Raw genomic sequence first — 22,759 nt, forward strand, 5'->3', positions numbered from 1 at the left:
CCTGTGTACCTAAGATGGGTACTTTACTGTTCTACAGTTATAAAGTAGAGAAAAACAAAGATATTTTTCTATATATCCTTGTGGATATTTTCAGGAGTCTAGTCAAATCCTTATCCTCTGCTCCTTTATTTGCTGTTGGTACTACTTAGTTATTTTTCCTCTTATGTACAGTTATCAGTAAACACTTTCTGAATTTCAGTTTCTATTCTGTATTGTGGATTTTTATCCTGAAACATTGTATTAAAAAAATTTATACCAACAGCCTGTTCTACCTAAAGTGGAGATCCATATTTGTCTTGATTTTTTAAAAGATTTCCAATTAAAAGAACACTACAATTTAAAAAATATATTTTTATGCATAATATGATAAAATATACTGTTATTTTTATCAGTCTTTTGTTAATATATTAGAATTAGGCAAGAAAATGCAGTAATCACTGAGGTAAACTAACCTACAGTTAGACGTGAGGTCATTTATGATGAGCTAACAATGGATTAGGTAAGAGTGAGGAAAATTCTGGAAGTTTGAGTTTGTGTGCTTACTAGCAACCACTTTCAACATTTCTGCAAAGCTAGAGAAGGTATCTTCTAATTTAACTTTATTTAAGATTATCTATTTTATAATATACTGTCAACAAGAGGTCAGTTTTAAAGGAATACTACGGATAGCCTGAAAGACTGTGGAAAAGAAATCCTTTTCCCCTTTACTCACTGATAGTTCTTATATTTGCATTCCTGCAATTCTTATACTTAAAAAAATCATTGGATTAGCAACAAGAGAGTTGAAAATGGCAGAAGTTGGGAATGACTGCTATTACTTTTTTAATTCCACATGCATAAAGGTAAATATTGTACAATTTACAGTATTTCACATGCTTAAGTTTTTAGTAGAATGAAAAAAGATATGGCAGTAATTTGTATTGCTGAATCAAAATTTACTATTTTCCTACAAGATTTTTTACATTCTTAAACTCTGAGGTAAAGGCTTATCGTATATTTTTGATATACTGAACTTCTCTGAGACTATTTAAAGTTATGTTTTGTTTGAAACACCCTTATATATTATAACAAGACTTTGCCTGTTTAATCTTTAAGTAGTACTTTGGCTTGTATTATGGCTCCTTGAGCATCAAATTTCTAACATTGAATAATTATATGATATGTCATATTCTTGGTTAATGTGATTCCAGTCATAAATTTAAATAATTGAATTCAACTCAGTAGTAAATGATGTAATGTAATTGTTTCTGTATTAGATATTGATGAACTGAATTATTGAATTTTTCCCATCAATAATCTAAATAACAGAAAATATTTAATATCGTGGAAAAAAGAAAGCAAAAAATAAATCCAAATCAGCCAAAAATGAATTAAATTTGGTAAAGTTAAATAGGAAAACATTTAATCCAAGGATTAGGACTCATGGATTTCAGTAAGTCAAATAAATGTAGAAACTAGATGTTTGGAGCTTCATGGTCCATGCCAGAAGAACTCAGTGAAGGATATTATGTGTCTGGGTCAATGTGTTTATTCTCTGCTAGGAATATTGAATGGACTCAACCTCTTTGAACACAGAATGAAAAATAATAGTATAATTTATGTTCCAGGTGAACAGAATTTTGTCTGTTTCACCGTTGTATCATCAAGTACTTAGGACAGTGACTATTGGGAAGAAATTTCTCAATAAGCAATTAAGTGAATAAAAATAATAGCTATCATAGTACTTTATCTCATGTAGTTTTTACAACTATTCTATGAGAAGGGTGTTGTTTTATTCCCTTTTACAGATAAAGAAACTGAGGCACAGAGAAGATGAGCTAATTATTAACCTTGTTACTATGGACAGGTAGTAGAGCCAGGATTCACATACTGAATTTGAATACTGTGTTTTATTCCTTTTTTACAAATAAAGAAAATGAAGCAAAGAGGAGGATGAACTGATCACTATCTTTGTTGCTATGAACTAGTAGTGGAACTAGGATTCAAATACTGATTTACCTGACTTCAAGGCCCTTCCTACTCCTGTGTAGTTTGAGAATACAGAAATGCACCTTTAAAAGGGGGAGAGAGTAATGATGGAATTAGGTAGGAGATGAAGGAACATGGAACATGTTTCAAAAGAGGGAAGAATTTAATGGCATTTTCATTACATAGTTAAAGGTAGTCTGTAGATTTTTTATCTAGGAATCTGTAAGTGAAAGAGCATGAGTTAACAAAAAGCGTTAGGAGCCAGTTAAAATAATCTGCATCTGTTTTTGTTAGTATTTAAAGATGCCCATGTGTTTTTTGTACAGATGTTTATCTTTGTAGGCCAAGGGCATCAGACATATATTTAATGTAGTATAATGTGATAATTACTTAATATTTTACAATGACATAAAATTAAACTCCAATCACTTTCATAATATAAACATACTGAGTATCTCCATAGACTAAAAAAGCAAATTATCTTTTAAAAAAATGATTAATAGATGGCTGGTGCCGCGGCTCACTTGGCCAATCCTCCGCCTGCAGTGCCAGCATCCCAGATTCTAGTCCTGGTTGGGGCACCAGGTTCTGTCCCAGTTTCTCCTCTTCCAGTCCAGCTCTCTGCTTTGGCCCGGGAAGGCGGTGCAGGATGGCCCAAGTCCTTGGGCCCTGCACCTGCATGGGAGACCAGGAGGAAGCACCTGGCTCCTGGCTTCGGATTGGCGTAGCGCGCCGGCCATAGCGGCCATTTGGGTGGTGAACCAATGGAAGGAAGACCCTTTTTCTCTGTCTCTTTGTCTCTCTCACTGTCTAACTTTGCCTGTCAAAAAAATAATAATAAAATTAAATTAAAAATAAAAAATGATTAATAGAGATCATCTTCACAATTAGAATATGGCTAGTGAGTCTTAACAATTTTGTCTGACTTTCTTCAGAAGGAGAAATTAGATTATTCTGACATTGGATTGTGATCAAGGACATTGTTGATTTCTTGTGTTTTCTTAAAGAACCACATGGGTTAACTGATAACAAAAAGTATCATTTTATCAGTGACTTGTGGTATGTAATACTATTTAATCATTACATTATGTTACCACTTTCTCACCAAAATTAGACTAATTGCCAAAGTATAGACATATAATCTTAGATTAGTAGGGTGTATTTTATGATTATAATTTTATCTGCTAATATTTTCTCTATCAGTTTATTGTTATTGAACACTAATGTAATAATATATTGAGTTTTCTACACTTTTTACTCTTTTCTTTTAGGGCTCCCAGTGCCGATTCCGACACTGTGAAAAGGCTCTTGGCAGTGATACTGTGTGCTCATTATGGAGAGAGAAAAAATGTTTAGATCCGCTTTGCAGATTTAGACACATGGAGATGCAGGTAGAATTACTCAGCATCATTATTTAAAAGCATCCCTCTTCAACAGTATTGAATTTCTTCCACAAAACCATAGGAAAGAAATTATTCTTTCTCCCATTATTTAATTTTAGACATTCTTCACTTTATTCTACTTGTTATTTTTTAAAATGAAGGAATATAACCTATAAATATCTGTTACATCTTTTAAATAGTGTAGCTTAGAAAATTGAAAACCAGAGGACACACATGATCCTAAATCTGTAATTGTAATTGCTTTTGTCACATTGTGTTTTATTGTACATGTTGTACACATTGTATTTATTGTGAATATGCCATCTAATCATTATGTTTTTCTCCACCTTCTTTGTATAGCAAAACTGTAGCATTTCATGCTTCTGGGAAACTCAGCCTCTTGGTTGTGTGAAGATCAGTTGCATCTTTTATCACAGCAAACCTCGAAATATCAATGGATTGTTTTTACCACCAAGTAGCAGTAAGTATATTTTTAAAATAACATGAATACATCATATCAGCAACTGATTTTGGAATAGCAGCATAGAATTAGTGAGTAAAGTATGACAAGATGACTATTACAGTTCGATAGACAATGGGTGAACTGGGGTAATTTTTATCAAGAATACAAATGAAGCTCAGAATTAATCATTAAGTAGCTAACAAGACTAAATGAACAGGAACAAGTTAAATTTCTGTGACTGTGTGTGTCTAAAATGTATTTTATTCATCTGAAAAGTGAGATGACTACTGACTTCATTAAGTGGGAGACTGTCTCAACAAAGCATTACACAACTGTGGTCAAGCTCAGAGGTCGCAGCTTCTCTGATGCTGTCTGACTATTCCAACACCTGTCTCTGGTTGGAGAAAGCTAGGTCATATTCTGGATTACATACTTCTGCTTCTGATAGAGAGGGAATTTGTTGTGGTTGACTCCAAATGTGGAGAAAATGCAGTGTCTTTGCTACAGAAGCTTTGGCATAATTCAGTGCGATGATACCGAGACTCTAATGTGTGAAAGACGCCATACTTTCTGCAGGTCTCCCATGTGATGGCTGTTTTTCTCCCGTCTTGGGTCTGCAGGTGAGATGAGCGATTTCCTTGATCCTCACTGCCAATTTCAGACTGTTCTTTGGTACTTCTAGTAAAGTCATCCAGCTTGACTGTAATGTCAACACCTCTTAGTTTTTTAGCTTTTTTTTTTATCGGTGTTTTTTTTTTTCTTCTTTTTTCTTTGCTTTTGTCTATATCCATCTTTAGGTCCCTTCTCCTTGTTTTTTAATACTGTAATCTCCTGGCTCATCATCCCTATAGCAGTACTCCTGTGTCAATTCTTGGTAATTTCAATATATAAATATATAGCTAGCTTATTATCTTAGTTTCTCATTTTCTTTTTTTTAAAGATTTATTTATTTATTTGAAAGTCAGAGTTACACAGAGAGAGAAGAGGCAGAGAGAGGGAGGGAGGGAGGGAGGGAGGGAGAGAGAGAGAGAGAGAGAGAGAGAGAAAGAAAGTCCTCCATCCAATGGTTCACTCCCCAGTTGGCCATAACAGCTGGAGCTGTGCTGATCCAAAGCTGGGAGCCAGGAGCTTCTTCCAGGTCTCCCACTCAGGTGCAGAGGCCCAAGGACTTGGGCCATCTTCTTCTACTTCCCAGGCCATAGCAAAGAGCTGAATCAGAAGTGGAGCAGCCAGTTCTCCAACCAGTGCCCATATGAGATGCTGGCACTTCAGGCCAGGGCGTTAACCCACTGTGCCACAGCGCTGACCCCAGCTTCTCATTTTCTTGAACTCAGTTCTTCCATTGATTTTACACTTCCCCCATTTCTATCATTCACTTTTAGTCATGCTCTGAATGGTAGTTATCATCCCTCATGCTGTGACTTCAGTTTCATTTTATCTCATTTTCTGGCCTATTTTCCTATTTCATTGAATCTATAATCCTCACCTAATGCTTCAAACCCACTGAACCCTCCAACCCATTGGTTCTACAATAATTCCACAATCCCTCACCCCTTTGATGTCTTGTTTCCACCTTTATTAGTTGATCTGTCATTCACTTTCTCTCTCTTTCTCTCTCTCTTTCTCTCTCACACACACATACACATACACATACATACACTTTATTTTCTCTCCACTCTGGCTTCAATGTATTTACGTAACCATCACAGTGGTTAAGCACAACTCTTTTTTTTTTTTTTAAGATTTATTTATTTGAAAGGCAGAATTACAGAGAGGCAGAGGCAGAGAGAGAAAGAGAGATCTTCCATTCTCTGGGTCACTCCCTAGATGGTTGCAACGACTGGAACTGCACCGATCTGAAGCCAGGAACCAGGAGCTTTTTCTGGGTCCCCCATGCAAGTGCAGGGGCCCAAGGACTTGGGCCATTTTCTATTACTTCCCCAGGCCATAGCAGAGCTGGATTGGAAGTGAAGCAGCCAGGACTTGAACTGGCACCCATATGGGATGCCAGTATTGCAAGTGGTGGCTTTACCCACTATACCACAGCACCGGCCCCAAGAACAACTCTTTACTTGTGCTTACATGTTCATTACAGTTGAACATAACTGCAGAAAGATACACAACTATGCTGACTGGATAAAATTCATGAGTGACAAACCTCAAATGGGCCTTTAATATTGACTGCCAATGATACTACATGAGACTCCACCAGTTCATCCCTGTTCTCTTAGAATATTATATCTTCTTCCTCTCTTTAAACTTGTAACATCTCCTTTTGCTCCACTGAGAATGATGACCATGTATTTTACTGAGGCACATTTAATGAAAACTTCCATAATTCTATCATTTCACCTACCAACCTACTAGCAGTTAACTATATTAGTATCTTCTCCACTCTTCTTGAAGTTGAAAGTATACTCCTATCTAAAGCTTAACTCTTCCACTTGGTAACCAGATATTATCCTTTATTGTGTATTCAAGGATATTGATTCAATACTTTTTTTTGCTTTTTCTCCTACATGTTTCACTCAAATCATCTGTTTCAGCTTATAAGCATGCATTTACCTGTCAAATTGCTAAAAAATATTCTTACCTTCTTCTCTTGATTTATTCTCTCATGAGCTACCACTCTATTTTTTTCCCCATGGGCAGTAACAGTCCTCAAAATGGTTATTTTTTCTTGCTATCACCAAATGCTCCTTTCTCAGTCTTTGATTTATTTTTTTAAAGATTTATTTATTTATTTGAAAGGCAGAGTTAGAAAGAGAGAGAGGAGAGGCAGAGAGAGATCTTCCATCTACTGGTTTACTCCCCAAATGGCCCTAATGGCTGGAACTGGTCCAGGCCAAAGCCAGAAGCTGGGAGCTGCTTCTGGGTTTCTCACATGGTTACAGGGGCACATGGGTCATCTGCTGCTGCTTTCCCAGATGCATTAGCAGGGAGCTGGTTTGGAAATGGAGCAGCTGGGACATGAACCAATGCCTATATGGTATGCTGGCCCTGCAGGCGGCAGCTTACCTGGCGTCTCCACAGTGCCAGCCCTGCCTAGTCTTTCTGAATTCCATGAATATCTGGCTTTTTAGACCCTTCCACCAGTAATATGGAAATTGTAAAATCCAATGATCAATTCTCAGTCTTGATAATGACTTCAACTATTGATAGGACTTGACACGTCGATCATCCCTCCCTTCTTGATGTAATTTACTTACCTGGCTTCCAGGTCAACATACTCTTCATTTTCCTCCTCCCTTCCTACCACTCTCCCTTGCTGAGTTTTTTTGTTTCTACCGACCTCTTAGATACATAATGTTCTAAGAGTTAGATTTGAATCTCTTTCTCTGTCTGCTTCCTTGGTAATCTCAAACACCCTGTGGTTTTGAATATTATCATATGTCATTGACACTCAAATTTATATATCTGTTCCAGACTTATCTCTCTTAAACTTCAGACCCCTACATTTAACTTCTGAATTGAACTCTTAATTTGACTAATAGATGTTTCACATCTAACATGGTTAAAATGGAACTCATGATTTTATCCCCATATTCTTAAACTTCCTGCATCATAGCACTTTCTATTTCATTTTTTAAAAAGTATTTTATTTATTTGAGAGAAAGAGCATCCACATCCACTGGTATACAACCCAAATGTCAGCAATGACTAGGGTCCTGAAGCTAGGAGACTGGAACTCAGTCCAGGTCTCCCACATGAGTAGCAGGAACTCAACCATTTTAGCTGTTACTTCTGTTTCCTAAGCTTGTATTAGCAGGAAGCTGGAATCAGAAGCTGGAGCAGGAAGTGAACCCAGGTACACCAACACAGGACATGGGTTTCCCAACTAGCAGCTTACCTGAAGCCAGCTGCTACTCCTCCTTTCTTATTTTGATGGCAATTCCAGCTGCTCAGGTCATCTGAATTCTCTTCAGATTCTCTATTTCTCTCAAATACTACAGGAGTCTTAACTCTACCATCCTAATATATCTAGAATCTGACTTTTCTCATCATTTCTATAATTACATGGGGCAAGCCACCATTGTCAACTCACCACAGGATTAGTACAGTAACCTTCCTTTTTTTTTTTTTTTTTTTTTTTTTTTACTTTTTGACAGATAGAGTGGACAGTGAGAGAGAGAGACAGAAAGAAAGGTCTTCCTTTTGCCGTTGGTTCACCCTCCAATGGCTGCCGCGGTAGGTGCGCTGCAGCCAGCGCACCATGCTGTTCCGATGGCAGGAGCCAGGGGCTTATCCTGGTCTCCCATGGGGTGCAGGACCCAAGCACTTGAGCCATTCTCCACTGCACTCCCTGGCCACAGCAGAGAGCTGGCCTGGAAGAGGGGCCACCGGGACAGAATCCGGTGCCCCGACTGGGACTAGAACCCGGTGTGCCGGCGCCGCCAGGCGGAGGATTAACCTGTTGAGCCACGGCGCCGGCCTAAGGTTTAGTACAGTAACCTTCTAACTGATTACCCTACTTCATTTATTGTCCTTCTATGTCTAATCAAATTACAGTAAACAGAGTGATACTCTTTATACATAAATGTCATCTTGCCACTCAAAATCCTTCAGTAACTTTTCATTTCATTTAGAGAAGTCAGAGTCCTAAAAAGGAATGAAAAAAGAGGCTCTGCTGAATCTGAGGCTCTGGAAACTCCTTGAATTTCTGACATTTGCTCTATTCCAACCAATAAGTCTCCTTGCTTTTCCTAGAATAGCTTAGAATGTTAGCTTTTGAGGCTTTGCACAAAATGTTCTCTTGTATGGCTGACTCCTTTACCTCTTCAAAACCTTATTGAAATATCACCTTTTAATAAAGTCAACTCTGAGCACTGTATTTGAAATGTAGTCAGCCTTCTTACCTCCTCACTGTCCTCTTATAATCATGCTTGCTTTGCTCTACATTTTTTTCTATATCATCTGTCATTTTCTGAAATACAGCACTATTTATTTCTTTTGTATATCCATTGTGTGTTGCCTGACTCTTCTGTAGAGAATGAAAACCCCTTAAAAGTAAAAGTGATTTATTCTGTAAACAAGAATCCCGAAGCATCTAACATGGTCACTAATCCATTCCCAATCCAAAAGACATGACCTACTCTCATGAGACAGCAATAATCCATTCATGACAGTGAAGCCCCCATGACCTAATCACCTTCCAGTAGGCCCCATCTCTTAAAAGTGCCACCACCTCAATATTGTTGCTCTGAGGACCAAGCATCTAATATATGAATCTTTTGGAGGAAGACAAATGATAGTAGCTACTAAACTCAGTTCGAATGTGTATTTCAGTACCTCAGAAGGAATAGTTTGATCCTTAGTAGACCCTAATATTTCTTACACTACTACCAGAAACATCTATTCAACAAGAATAATAATCATAATAATAATAATCAAGACAGGAACCCCAAAGTTTTCACTTTTTAGGCAAAGATTAAGTTGTAAAGTGGTACCTTAGTGTGTAAAACCACTTTTTTATGTTCAAGTACACATGATTCACTGATAAATTCCATATAGGATTATTGCAGTTATTTTGCTACAGCTAGCTAAGTGTCAGTTCATCCAGAACTTTGAGCAATATGTGTGTAATGTTGTCTCTTGGGCTAAAATAAGATAAAATTTAGATATTTAAATGTACAACCTGTAAAAGTAGAGTCCTGCTTGACTAAATGAGACCCTTCCACATAGTCCGTATTCCACGTTAATTTTGTGAATTGGAGCCACAGCAACACTGTCTAAATCATCACCTGTGTTCCTCCTGTATGAGGTGCTTGCCAAAAGCAATTTTTCACTTGTCATTGTATGTTATTTTTAAGCAGTAAGTGCAATTATCAGTAATCCTGCATTTTTTGTCTGGGAGTATGGAACTGCCAGTTAGACTTTTGCAATTTAAACTTTAACCTGCTATGAATTCAAAAAAGGTTTTGGACTCTTGAAAGAGATTTAAAGTTTGCTACATCATAGATTTTTAAGGCAGACTAATTCCTGTGGTCATCATCTGTAAGTTTTGTTTTTTTTTTTTTTGACAGGCAGAGTGGACAGTGAGAGAGAGACAGAGAGAAAGGTCTTCCTTTTGCCGTTGGTTCACCCTCCAATGGCCGCCGCGGTTGGCACGCTGCGGCCGGCGCACCACGCTGATCCGATGGCAGGAGCCAGGTGCTTCTCCTGGTCTCCCATGGGGTGCAGGACCCAAGCACTTGGGCCATCCTCCACTGCACTCCCTAGCCACAGCAGAGAGCTGGCCTGGAAGAGGGGCAACCGGGACAGGATCGGTGCCCCGACCGGGACTAGAACCCGGTGTGCCGGCGTTGCAAGGCGGAGGATTAGCCTAGTGAGCCACAGCGCCGGCCAATCATCTGTAAGTTTAAAAGCAAATACCTGGCTGGCGCTGCAGCTCACTAGGCTAATCCTCCGCTTGCGGCGCTGGCACACCAGGTTCTAGTCCCGCTCGGGGCGCCGGATTCTGTCCCGGTTGCCCCTCTTCCAGACCAGCTCTCTGCTGTAGCCCGGGAGGGCAGTGGAGGATGGCCCAAGTGCTTGGGCCATGCACCCCATGGGAGACCAGGAGAAGCACCTGGCTCCTGGCTTCGGTTCAGCGCGGTGCGCTGGCCGCAGCACATCGGCCTTGGTGGCCATTGGAGGGTGAACCAATGGCAAAGGAAGACTTGTCTCTCTGTCTCTCTCTCTCACTGTCCACTCTGCCTGTCAAAAAAATAAATAATTAAAAAAAAAAGCAAACACCTGGCAAACCAATTGAGAATGATGAAAAACATAATTCAGTTGATATTTACTATAAATTAAAGACTCCCTAGGCATTTCTGAGTACATTTCATATTTTCTTTGTAAGCATGTGTAGTAAATATTTATTCTTCCTTCCATGGTATATATTAAAGTTTAGTGTACTCTGGTAGACAAACTGTTTTTAAAAACTACTTAAATTTTGCTATGGGAAACTTTGTTCCAAAAAACAGTAGCTCAGTAGTTGGATCAACCACTCTTCTCTTCTTGAGTAGTTGCCATATTATTCTGTATATGAGATACTTTGATTTTTATTCATGCTGAATCATTGTTTTAGTAGTACCTTGAACCATCGATTATATAGCCACTCTATGTCAATCAGCTCTCTCTTTAGAATATCTAGCCTAAAAGAATATGTGTGCTTTACCTGCTTTTAATTCTAGATCTTGAAAAACCATTTTCTAGTAAATTTCTAGAATTTCAGTTTTTAGTAAATGATTTTTCAGTCATTAAACACTTAGACTTACATAGTTGAGTCTCTGCAACACAGACTAATTTTTTGTGTAAAGAGTAAAGACACACAGTAGGACAATTAACAATGGTTCTAAGAAGGAAAGTATCTCAGTTCTTTTCCCTTTGAGAAAGGAAGAGAGGGGTTGAGTAAATGCTGTAATGCATGGAATAGTGACCCTTGGAAAAATTTATGTTTGGTTGGGAGACTTTCTCCGAATGGACACTGTCTATTCTCAACCAAGGTTCATAGTGCACACAGAAGTACAAAGCAAAACAAAGAAGGCAAGTGCTCAACTACCACTTCTCCAGGTTTAATGTTTGTTTAACATTTGGGTGTGAAACAGTGGATGGGAGGTCACTCAGTGTCTCTCCCTCTCTCTCTTTCTGTGTGTGTATGTATATATGTGTGTCTGCCTCTCAAAATTTAAAAAATAGCTAAATGATATATCTAGAGACTCATTTGGTTGTAAGCTGTGTTGTACTGTTAAAAACTGGCTGCCCTTTATATCTCTCACACAGACCTCCAGAAAGCAAACAGGGGAACAATTAGCCAGCCCTGGTTTGTAGCATTTGCATTTGCCATGAAGCAAATATTCCCTTTATGGTCAGTTTCCACTAAAATCTATTTATAACAACTAAGTGCTGCAAAGTTGCAAGGTGCAAGATCAATGTACAATGATTGATTGTATTTCTGTACACAATGAACAATTTGAAAATGAAATTTTAAAAATTTAACATAATAGCATACAAAAGGATGAAATACTTAGAAATTTATTTAACAAAATAAGTGCAGAACTTACACTCTGAAAGCTATGAGTGAATGTTGAAAGAAATTAAAGAATAGAAATATATCCTTGTTTTTGAATTGACGTTAAAATTGTTCATATGACAGACTCTTCAATGCAACCCACAGCAAAATCTCAACTGAGATTTGAAGAAATTGACAGATTCTAAAATTTATATGTAAATTCAGAAGAATCATAGTAGTGACTCATGCTTATTGATGAGAAAACCTATCAATTATTATAAATCTATAGGAAACAAAACTACCTGATACTAGAATAATAATAAATATATAGATCATTTTTATAGAGTTGAGAGCTCAGATATAAACCTTGGTATGAATTAATTTTTGCTCCATCAGTTTTCAATAAAATTGCATGGACCATTCAATAAGGGAAATAATAGTATTTTCAACAAATAATGATGTAAAAACCAGATTGACAGAACAAAGTAATTAAGATAAACTTCTTCTTAATATCATGTACAAAAATTAACTCAAAATGTATCAAATAATTAAATAAAGACCAAAATTATAAAACACTTAAAAGAAACCTTAGTTGATACAAAACTTTCTTAGATATGACACGTAAATGATAAACAGCAAAAGAAAAAATGGCTTGGACTTCAAAATTAGAAACTTGTGTGTTTCAAAGAATTCCCATCAAGAAAGATAAAATCCACCCACAGAATGGGAGAAAATATTTGCAGATCATATATCTGATAAATGACCTGTATCAAAAATATGTTAAGAACTCTTACAACTCAATGTAAAGACAACCCCATTACAATATGATCAAGGTACCTGAATATTTATCAAAGAAGATATAAAATAGCCAATAAGCATGTGAAAAGCCAATTATCATTCATTAGGCATTAGAGAAATGTAAATTAAAACTAAGAGAGATACTATTTCACATCCAGCAAAATTATTTGATTACTTTTTTTTAAATTTAAAGGATCAATTTTGTCAAAGATATAGGAAACTTAGAATTTTCATACACTATAGTTGGGAGTATAAAATGGTGAAGCCACTTTGAAAGATGTTTTGGCTATTCCTTAAAAGGTTAAACATGGAGTCTTTATAGATCCCAGTAATTCCATTTTAGATATAAACCCGAGAGATGTAAAAATATATACACAAATGTTTACATCATTTGTAGGTAAATGTTTACATCAACATTGTAAACAGAATGTGGAAAAAACTGTCTATCCTCCAATAAATGGATACATAAAATGTATTTAATACAATGGAATTCTGTTTAGCTATAAAAAAGAATAAAGCACTGTTACATGCAACAGCAGGGGTGAACCTTGAAAATATGGTAAGTATGGGGCCAGCGCTGTGGCTCAGTGGGTTAACGCTTAGCACCCTGTCCTGAAGCACTGGCATCCCATGTGGGAGCCAGTTCTAGTCCCAGCTACTCCTCTTTCAATTAAGCTCTCTGCTATTGCCTGGGAAAGCAGTGGAAGATGGCCCAAGTCCTTGGGCCCTGGCTTCTAGCTTTGGATTGGTGCAGTTGTGGCCAACTGGGGAGTGAACCATTGGATGGAAGACCTCTCTCTCTCTGCCTCTCCTCTCTCTGTGTAACTCTGACTTTCAAATAAGTAAATACATCTTTTTTTTAAAAAAGAAAATATGATAAGTGGAAGAAGTCACTTACAAAAGATTACATAATGTATGACTCCATTTATATGAAATATTCAAAATAGGTCAGTCTGGAAAAAAGCATGAATTTTTCTATAGGATAAAGGGAGTTGAGAAGAATTAGGAGTAAATGCTAATGAATGTGGGGTTGTGGGGTTTCTTTTTCAAATCGATCAAATGTTCTAAAATTAATCATAGTGATGATTGCACAACTCTTGAATATATTAAAGACCATCAAATTGCAAACTTAAATGGGTGGATTGTATAGTATGTGAGTCATATTTCAATAAAGTTTTGAAAACATTTAGTTTTTTGAATGTTTAGTGAAGATTTTCTTTCCAGATAATAACAAGTCTTGGGAATATATGTGTACACTGAGAATAACTAAAAAGCTTTGTGCTTAAAGCTATGTTTTTCCTTCAGTTTCTTACTAGTGTTCTTTTTTCATTGATGCCAAGAGATTTTCCCTCAAAAGTGGTGGATACTTCAACAATAATCCAGAAATGGAATAAAGGAAAGCTCGTTAAATATTAATTACTGCTATGCACTACTACACATTTGAATTCAGAACGATCCAACATGGACCGACCCTAGTGACACTTTTTCTAATGCTCTATGTATTCATTTTCTGTTACTGCCAGAACAAATTACCACAAAGCAACAATTAAAGTTCATTATCTTGTAGTTCTATAGGTTACAAATTTGACATAGATCTCTCTGGATTAAAGTTAAAGGGTTGTTAGGGCTATTTCCTTCTGGAGCCTCTGGGAAAGAATCTATTTTCTTGCCTTTTCCAGTTCCGTGAAGCCATCTGTCTTGCTTAGCTCATGTCTCCTTTCCCCCATTTTCAAAGTCAGCAACGGCCAGTTGAATTCTTGTGACATCAATTTCATTCTCTTCATTCTCACATCTCTTTCAACTGACTCATTTGTGTTTCTCCCCCACTTAAAAAAAAAAAAAAAAAAACCCTTTGGTTATCTTCAATCTTCAGTCTACATGGAAAATCTAGGATGATCTGTGAATTTTAAACTGAGCTGATTAGAAAATTTAGTTCCATTTGAAAACTTCACTTCCCTTTCTCACATGTTATATGGGAAACACAGCATGTCCACAGTCTGTGGGGATTAGGGCATGTCCTCCTGGGATGGGGGAGCATTATTCTACTGTTATGCCCAGTTCAGTTGTCCCCAAAGACAACCAAAGAGCCGATACCGCTGTAAAGCACACGAGAGTTTTATTGTAGGTCCGGGCCTGGACTCTCAATCAACACCGACGCAGCGGGTCTGAATTGAGAGCCCTGACCCTTCAGTTAACAGGGTTTTTATAGGGTTTTCAGAGACATTCTATACATCATGGTACCATTTAGCAAATAATCTCATCCCGCGGGAAATTCAAAGGACATCTCTTAGAATTGATTAGTGCATCCAGTGGCGGGAGCGGACCTACTAAAGGTGGTTGGATGGCTTTGGGGTTGATGCCTTTTGAATTGATTGGCTGAAGCATAGGGTCCGAGCTGATGGGGTGTATGTACCAAACTGCAGGGTCTTGGGTAGCTATCAATCACCTTATCTGCCCTGAGAAGATACCAGGAACTCTAGGTATTTCTTTGTTATCTGCTATTTGGCTGTTGCTAGGAGAGTTTATCGCAAGGGGAGTTCATTTATTTACTTTTAGTAGCTTCTGGCTTAGGGTTCAGGGCCTGGTCAGACCCAAGTTACAAGATGGAGGCCTAATTTAAAATAGTTACACCTTGATCCAGGCTCAGGTCTAACACTACCATACCTGATTTTCTCCTGGCAGAAATGTGTGTAAATTAAGGTAATGGGGAAAGGGTTCCTGATAATTTGGTTGATCAGTAAGGAAGAATTTTTTTGGGGGGAATATGGTATGTGGTAAATTTCGGCATTGTTAAGGATTGGACTTTGTTTTGTAAACAATAGAAAAGGCTGTTATGGACTTGGTTCTATTCTCAGGTAAGCCAATTTTGAGGCATAGGTGAAGGGGGCAGGGGTTGGAATACATATGGATGTTGAGGATCTAGAATGGATTGATTACTTTCAAAATAGTGGAATGTTGTACCCAGCAAAAAGCTTCCCATAACCCAGTATCCCACTTAGATGATCCTTGAATTAAGTCATTGGTTTCTCTCCGTACCTCTTTCAAATAAATAAAATAATTAAAAATAAAAATAATAAATAAAAACAAACAAATGAATATAAATACATAAATAAAATGTATTAAAAGAAAAATATTTTTTAAAAAGTATCAGATTTCTAGCCTTTAATCTCTACTTGCTGAATCAGAAGCTAAGAAATTCTGATAATTAGCCAGATGTGATAATCATGGGCTTAGAGAACAAAAGGAGTTAGATTAGTAATGATAGAAGATTAAAACAATAATAGAAGCCAATAAAGATTATTTGCTAGTTTTTCAGGATAAAGGGCATTTGAATATGTCTTAAGAGTTTTAGCCAGTCTGACCAGTGCATGGCCAGTAGACAAATATGAGAGCACCATTCTTTTGACTTCTAAGGAATCACCCCTGGGCTACAGATAATTGAAGTCATTGGCTCTTTTCTTCCTTTGGACATACATACGTTGTCATTATAAGGCTTGCCTTATGTGATTTTACCTGTTCATCATTGTGATGTGATTACTACAATTACTGGTTTTGTTTTGCTTTTTTTTTTTTTTTTTTAAGATTTATCTATTTGTTTTAAAGGTGTAAGGATGGAGGTGGGGCGAGATCTTCCATCCACTAGCTCACTCCCCCAGTGTCCATAACAGTGAAGTCTGGAGTAGGCTGAAGCCAGGAGTCATGAACTCCATCCTGGTCTCCAACATGGGTGGTGGGGGCCCCAGTATTTGGGCGGGCCATCTACCACTGCCTTCCTAGGTACATTGGCAGGAAGCTGGATAGGATATGGAGCAGCTGAGCCTTGAACTGGTACTGCAGTATGGGATGCTGTGATCACAAGTGGTGGCTTATCCTGATATCCCTCGGTTTCAGCCCCAGTACCATCATTCTTAACTCACAGATCCAATGTAAGAATAGTTGTGCTTGCATATACAGATGCTCCTTGACTTATCATGGGTTACATACCAATAAATCCATTTTAAGTTGAAAATATTGTAAGTTAAAAATGCATTTACTGTCCAGCGCCCTGGCTCAATAGGCACCACCTGTGGCACTGGCACACCAGGTTCTAGTCCCTGTCGGGGCGCCAGATTCTGTCCCGGTTGCCCCTCTTCCAGGCCAGCTCTCTGCTGTGGCCCGGGAGTGCAGTGGAGGATGGCCCAAGTTGTTGGGCCCTGCACCTGCATGGGAGACTAGGAAAAGCACCTGGCTCCTGGCTTTGGATCAGCGCGATGTGCTGACTGCAGCGCGCTGGGCGTGGCAGCCATTGGAGGGTGAACCAACGGCAAAAGGAAGACCTTTCTCTCTGTCTCTCTCTCTTTCTCTCTCTCACTGTCCACTCTGCCTGTCAAAAAAAATGCATTTACTATGCTAACCACCTCAACATCATAGTTTAGCAACATTGCAAGTGGTAGAGTCTTGGCTGTTTACCCTGGTAATCATGTGGCTGACTTGGAGCTGCCTCACTGCTGCAGCCCAGCATTACAAGAGAGTATCTACTGCATGTCACTAGCATGGGAAGAGATTAAAATTCAATAAATGGTTTCCATTGAATGGGTATTGCTTATGTCCCATCATAAATTCGAATGATCATTAAATCAGAGACTATCTATATATCAAAAGTTGTGAAATCCCAAGTCATGATTATAATTTCTATCCACAGTCTGTGAACTAACATATTTTTCCATGATTTGCAGGTACTGTAAGTTGCTTTAACTGTGCTTAAACTTTAACTGTGTTTCCAAAAATAAGAGATACCTTTTAACAAAATATACCATTAGTTAGGAAATCAACAGTTGGTTATTGAATATACTCATTCAATATATATATATATATTGAATGAAGTATATATATATATACATATATATATTGAATGAAGTGAAATGATGCATTTTCTCTGTAGATGTCACACTACAGAAAGAAAGTCAGGAAGGAATTCCAACCCCGACTCAGAGTCAGGAACCTCTGAAACCTCAAGAGAATATATCTCGACCAATTCACCATCCTTTAGTTTTAAAAACTAACTTTGAGGAAGAAGAGGAGGAAGGAGAGGAGCAAAATGGTTAGTGAAACTTTTCTTAGATTTACAGTTTGCTTTCACAGTATTTTCACAAAATTTTTTAACTATTAGGGATTTATAATGTACTATATAAGGCAGAGATTTATCAGAAAGTAACTCTAACTTTATTAAATAAGTTTAATTCATTATGTATTCATTTGTTTGTGTCTAAATATGCTTATCATTTGGAATGGAAGGTTTTTGTTGTTTGATGGCTGGGAGACAAATATTTTGTTAAATATGTACAAGTGCTTGTAGAGAAGCTAATAATAATCACCCTTTATAACAACTATCAAATCCATAAGTGTACATGTGTCCATCTTATTTATCTACCTATCCATTAATCATCTATCTGCCTCACATTAATCCTTGAAGTTAAAGAGATTTCAACTGAAATTGATGATTTATAAAGCACTGTAATGTGGGTTACCTGGGCAGTCCCCAGTTAGAGGATGAACAGAGCTAGGATCTAAGTCTTGCCTCTTACTCCATAATTTTTCTCCTGTATATCACAGCACTGTGGTTCTAGTCAGTCCGTACATACAAGATAAGCATGCAGAAAAAAAATATTCACTGTGCTTTGCTCTGAGTATGTCCTTCTGTGGACTACAGGCCACCATAATTTCTGTAGTTAGGAATACACAGGACCATTTAGTTCTCTTTTTTGTCTTCTGTGGCTAGATGTCTCATGCCTACATCCTCCTCCAAACACCACCCTAATTCCTAAGTCTGTGCCTCCAGCTTCTCATTTCAAGATAACCAAACGTATACTTTGTCATTTCTTTTCTCTTGACTAGTATTTAAAATGTAGCAGCAGTTGGAAACATTTGCCAATATGCAAAATTCTTAAATTTAAGAATTAAAAAAGACCAACCTGATATATGAGAACACTATTTGGGCCAGCGCCGCAGCTCAATAGGCTAATCCTCCGCCTGTGGCGCCGGCACACCAGGTTCTAGTCCCGGTTGGGGCGCCAGATTCTGTTCCAGTTGCCCCTCTTCCAGTCCAGCTCTCTGCTGTGGCCCGGGAGTGCAGTGGAGGATGGCCCAAGTGCTTGGGTCCTGCACCCGCATGGGAGACCAGGAGAGGCACCTGGCTCCTGACTTTGGATCAGCGCGGTGTGCCGGCCACAGCGCACCGGCCGCAGCGGCCATTGGAGGGTGAAGCAACGGCAAAGGAAGACCTTTCTCTCTGTCTCTCTCTCTCACTGTCCACTCTGCCTGTCAAAAAAAAACCCAAAAAACAAAAAAACAGTATTTGGGATTTTTCTTTCTGGTTTATAAATTTTCAGATTATTTGCATTTGGGAAAATTTAATTTAAAACAAATATATCCCATAGATGCTTCTTGTTTATGGACAAAGACTGCTGAAGAAATTGAAGAAAAAAGAGCAATAAAGGAGATGTGTAATAAATCTGGTAAGACATCAAACATTTGTAGATTTTCGAGTACTTGATGTGATAAATATACTAACCATTACTTTTCTTATGGGAGATTAGGTGAATACTACAGATTTCATACTCCTCCAGATGTTTCATCATCAAAAAGCATAACTTCTACAGTAGAAAAGGAGTTAGAAAAGCCTTTGGAAAATGGCAGTGAATTGCAAGAAGGTGAGAAATGAAAAGGCTGACTTATTACTTATATTTTAAGATGTTTGATGTGATGAAATGTGAATTCTTTAGTGTGATAGACACTAGAGTAGGATTAAATGATAAATACATCAGAATTGAGAGTTGAGAGTAAGAAGGAAGTATTTTATTGGATGACCCAAATTTTCTAAGGAAAGCTGCTGCTGTTAATGTAATTTTGCGGCCTGCGCCGCGGCTCAATAGGCTAATCCTCTGCCTGTGGCACCAGCACGCCAGGTTCTAGTCCCGGTCAGGGCGCTGGATTCTGTCCCGGTTGCCCCTCTTCCAGTCCAGCTCTCTGCTGTGGTCCGGGAGGGCAGTGGAGGATGGCCCAAGTGCTTGGGCCCTGCACCCCATGGGAGACCAGGAGAGGCACCTGGCTCCTGACTTTGGATCAGCGTGGTGTGCCAGCCACAGCGCGCTCGGCGCAGCGGCCATTGGAGGGTGGACCAATGGCAAAAGGAAGACCCTTCTCTCTGTCTCTCTCTCTCACTGTCCACTCTGCCTGTCAAAAAAAAAAAAAAAAAAAAAAAAAGCTGTTGCTGTTAATGTCATTTTGCTTTCTTAGTGGAGCCAGAAAATAAGTAGATTTCATAAACACTTGGTGATACCACCTAGCTGAAACAGGAATCCCTAAAATAACTTGCTGTTTTTGTTTTCTATATAAAATAAATCCCTCTTGTGAAATAGGTCCAATTTTTTGTTTCTGATTAGAAAAGATAACCTATCTCAAGAAGGACAAAAGGGAGGTCACTGAATCTAAATCACGTTAAAGGCAGAACAAGAGTATATTTGTTGATTTTATGAGTGTCTTCTCTTTTATGGGACATTTTCCTTTGGTGAATCTGATTTTGCTGTTGGTCAGATGTTTTGTCCATGAAAGCAAGATAAGAGTGTTTATTATGGATATTAAACCAGGAGCTAAGAAAAACTCCAGGAATGCCAAAATTGACCTTGTTTTCTTGTCCTTAGGATGAACTTGTATTTTGCAGCAGTAGAAGAGATTTAAATCCCTCCCTTCTCCTCCAGGGGGGATAAAGAGAGAGAGGAAGGGGACGAGGGAGGGGGAGAGAAAGAAAGTCTCTCAGGATCAAGACCAGTGCAGAGTAAAGTACAGAACAGAGAGAGCATCTAAAATCTTGTTGCAAATCCCTGTGTAATAAGCTATTTCAACATATGACTGTAGGTGGCAGCAACACACTTCAGATGGTAGAACAGTCTGGACAGATTTAGTGGGACCCATCTAGGGAAGAACAGATTCCAGTTTTGTGCTACTCATACACAAAAAATCAAAAAACAAAAATAAAGTACACACAAATGGAAACCAAATTAGCAACAAATATTAAAAATGGAAGATTATAAAGACAATTATATGCAATTTTGCTTTGTATTATGCCTTTAAAAACTTATTTTTAAATTGTTTCAGTTAATTATTGGACACCCTTCATCCAGATTTCTCTCAAATGATAGCATTTTACCAGATTTGAAGTTCCATTCACTCTGTCTCTAAATATACACATTGTTATTATTTTCTGAACTATTAGAGTGTAAGTTGCAGACATGATTTCCCTTTGCTCTTCTGTTCTGAAGTATAAACATTACAATCAAGATATTACCACTGGGGGAAAAAAAAAAAGATATTACCACTGATAGAACAGTGCTATTTACAGCTTCGTCCCCACCTCATATTTCACCAATTATGCCATCAATGTTCTTCAGAAAATTTGTTTCTTTCGACTGAGCTAAGATCCATTCCAGAATCACACATTTTATTCATTGGTTTGTCAGGTCTCTTTCATTTTGCTTTTAACAGCTTAATTTAGAAGAAAATTATTCACAGATGTATAAGGGAAACAGAATAATTTAATTATCACAGTATAATTAGTATTTTTTAGTCAATAGTGGTTCTAATACTTAGAATTTGATTGTTCATGGTGAATATATAAAAGCAAAAGAAGGATTACAAAATTTGTTCTATGAAAAACACATCAAACAAACTAAATATATTATATACACACACAATACTGTTAGATTGGTTTAATTATTTTTTTTTAAAAAAAGATTTATTTATTTATTTGAAAATCAGAGTTACACAGAGAGAGAAAAAGAGGCAGGGAGAGAGAGAGGTGTTTCCATCTGGTGGTTCACTCCCCAATTGGCTGCAAATGGCTGAGCTGCACCAATCCAAAGCCAGGAGCCAGGAGATTCTTCTATGTCTCCCACGTGGGTGCAGGAGCCCAAGGACTTGGGCCATCTTCCACTGCTTCCCCAAGCCATAACAGAGAGCTGGATTGAATGTGGAGCAGCCAGGACTTGAAGCAGCACCTATATAGGATGCTCGCACTGCAGGCAGCAGATTTACCTGCTATGCCACAGCCCTGGCCCCTAGTTTAATTTATTAAATTGTCCCTTGATAAAATCCTTGCTCTTTTGTTTTTAATTTTAAAATTTGCTTAAAACTCATTTATTTATATATTGTTCACCAAATTATTTTGCAAACAAGCCTGACATTAGCTTTCTAAAACTTTACTCATTTATTTATTTATTAGAGAGTTTGGACTAAAAAACTTTTTAAAATTTATTTGAGAGGTAGAAAGAGATAGAAAGAGCTCCTATCTGTTCATTCCCCAAATGCCAGCAGTGTCCCTGGCTAGGACTGAAATCCAAGTTTTCCACATTGGAGGCAGGAACCCAATCACACAGACCATCTCTGGTGCCTCATAGAGTCCCAGTTTGCAGGAAGCAGGAAGTTGGAGTCAGGAGCAGAGCCAGATATTAAACCCATTCAGGTGTGGGACATGAATATCTTAATCGCCATGGTCACCGCTAGCCCAAATGCCCACCCTTTATAAAATTTAGAATTTTTACTTTCATCATCAATTCTGTCACAAACTTCTGTTTAATGGTTCTTGTGCTTCCTTTTTTTCTTCTTCATTTCTAGGGGATGGACTTACAGTTCCAACAAAATTTAGTATAATTGAAAGGCAAGGTGAGATAAAAACATCGTTGGATAGGAAACCAAGGACTGACATTGCCGCTTTTGAAAATGGAGGTGAGCTAATATATTCCTGATCAACTCTGAATATATTGCCATATAATAAATGAACCTGAATTTTCTCTTCTATAACTGGTTATATTTTATCATTTCTTTTCTATTTCACATATTATACAATGGGGTGGTAGTGTATCACAAAATCAAATGCTTTCAGGGGCTAATAACCCTACCAAATTTCTTGTGAGAATTTGTGAATGCATAAGATAATCTATTTTACATATTTTTATGAGAGATCATGTGTGTGTGTGTGTGTGTGTGTAGGCTGAACTCCAGGATATAATGAATTCATCTATCAAGCATGTTTGTAGTATACTATCCTAGAGCTATGAACAGAGAGGGTACATAATAAGTCTACCTTGAGGCTGCTGTATTCAAATATATATATATATATAT

At 37.8% G+C, this 22,759-nt stretch overlaps 1 protein-coding gene across 4 annotated transcripts in view; it reads left to right on the top strand.

The window, feature by feature from the left end:
• C10H12orf50 (chromosome 10 C12orf50 homolog) overlaps positions 1-22,759 on the top strand; it is a 39,934-nt gene that overhangs the window by 1,923 nt on the left and 15,252 nt on the right. For 3 of the 4 annotated variants that reach the window (XM_062202032.1, XM_062202033.1, XM_062202034.1), the window contains exons 3-8: positions 3,240-3,359; positions 3,711-3,831; positions 17,526-17,684; positions 19,021-19,098; positions 19,180-19,293; positions 22,253-22,363. In XM_062202032.1, the coding sequence (XP_062058016.1) occupies positions 3,348-3,359; positions 3,711-3,831; positions 17,526-17,684; positions 19,021-19,098; positions 19,180-19,293; positions 22,253-22,363 (595 nt within the window). In that variant the 5' untranslated portion in view covers positions 3,240-3,347. The remainder of the gene's footprint in view (positions 1-3,239; positions 3,360-3,710; positions 3,832-17,525; positions 17,685-19,020; positions 19,099-19,179; positions 19,294-22,252; positions 22,364-22,759) is intronic. The other variant, XM_062202036.1, reaches the window with a different exon arrangement.

The sequence above is a fragment of the Lepus europaeus genome, chromosome 10 (assembly GCF_033115175.1).
Source record: "Lepus europaeus isolate LE1 chromosome 10, mLepTim1.pri, whole genome shotgun sequence".
Taxonomy (NCBI): Eukaryota; Metazoa; Chordata; class Mammalia; order Lagomorpha; family Leporidae; genus Lepus; species Lepus europaeus.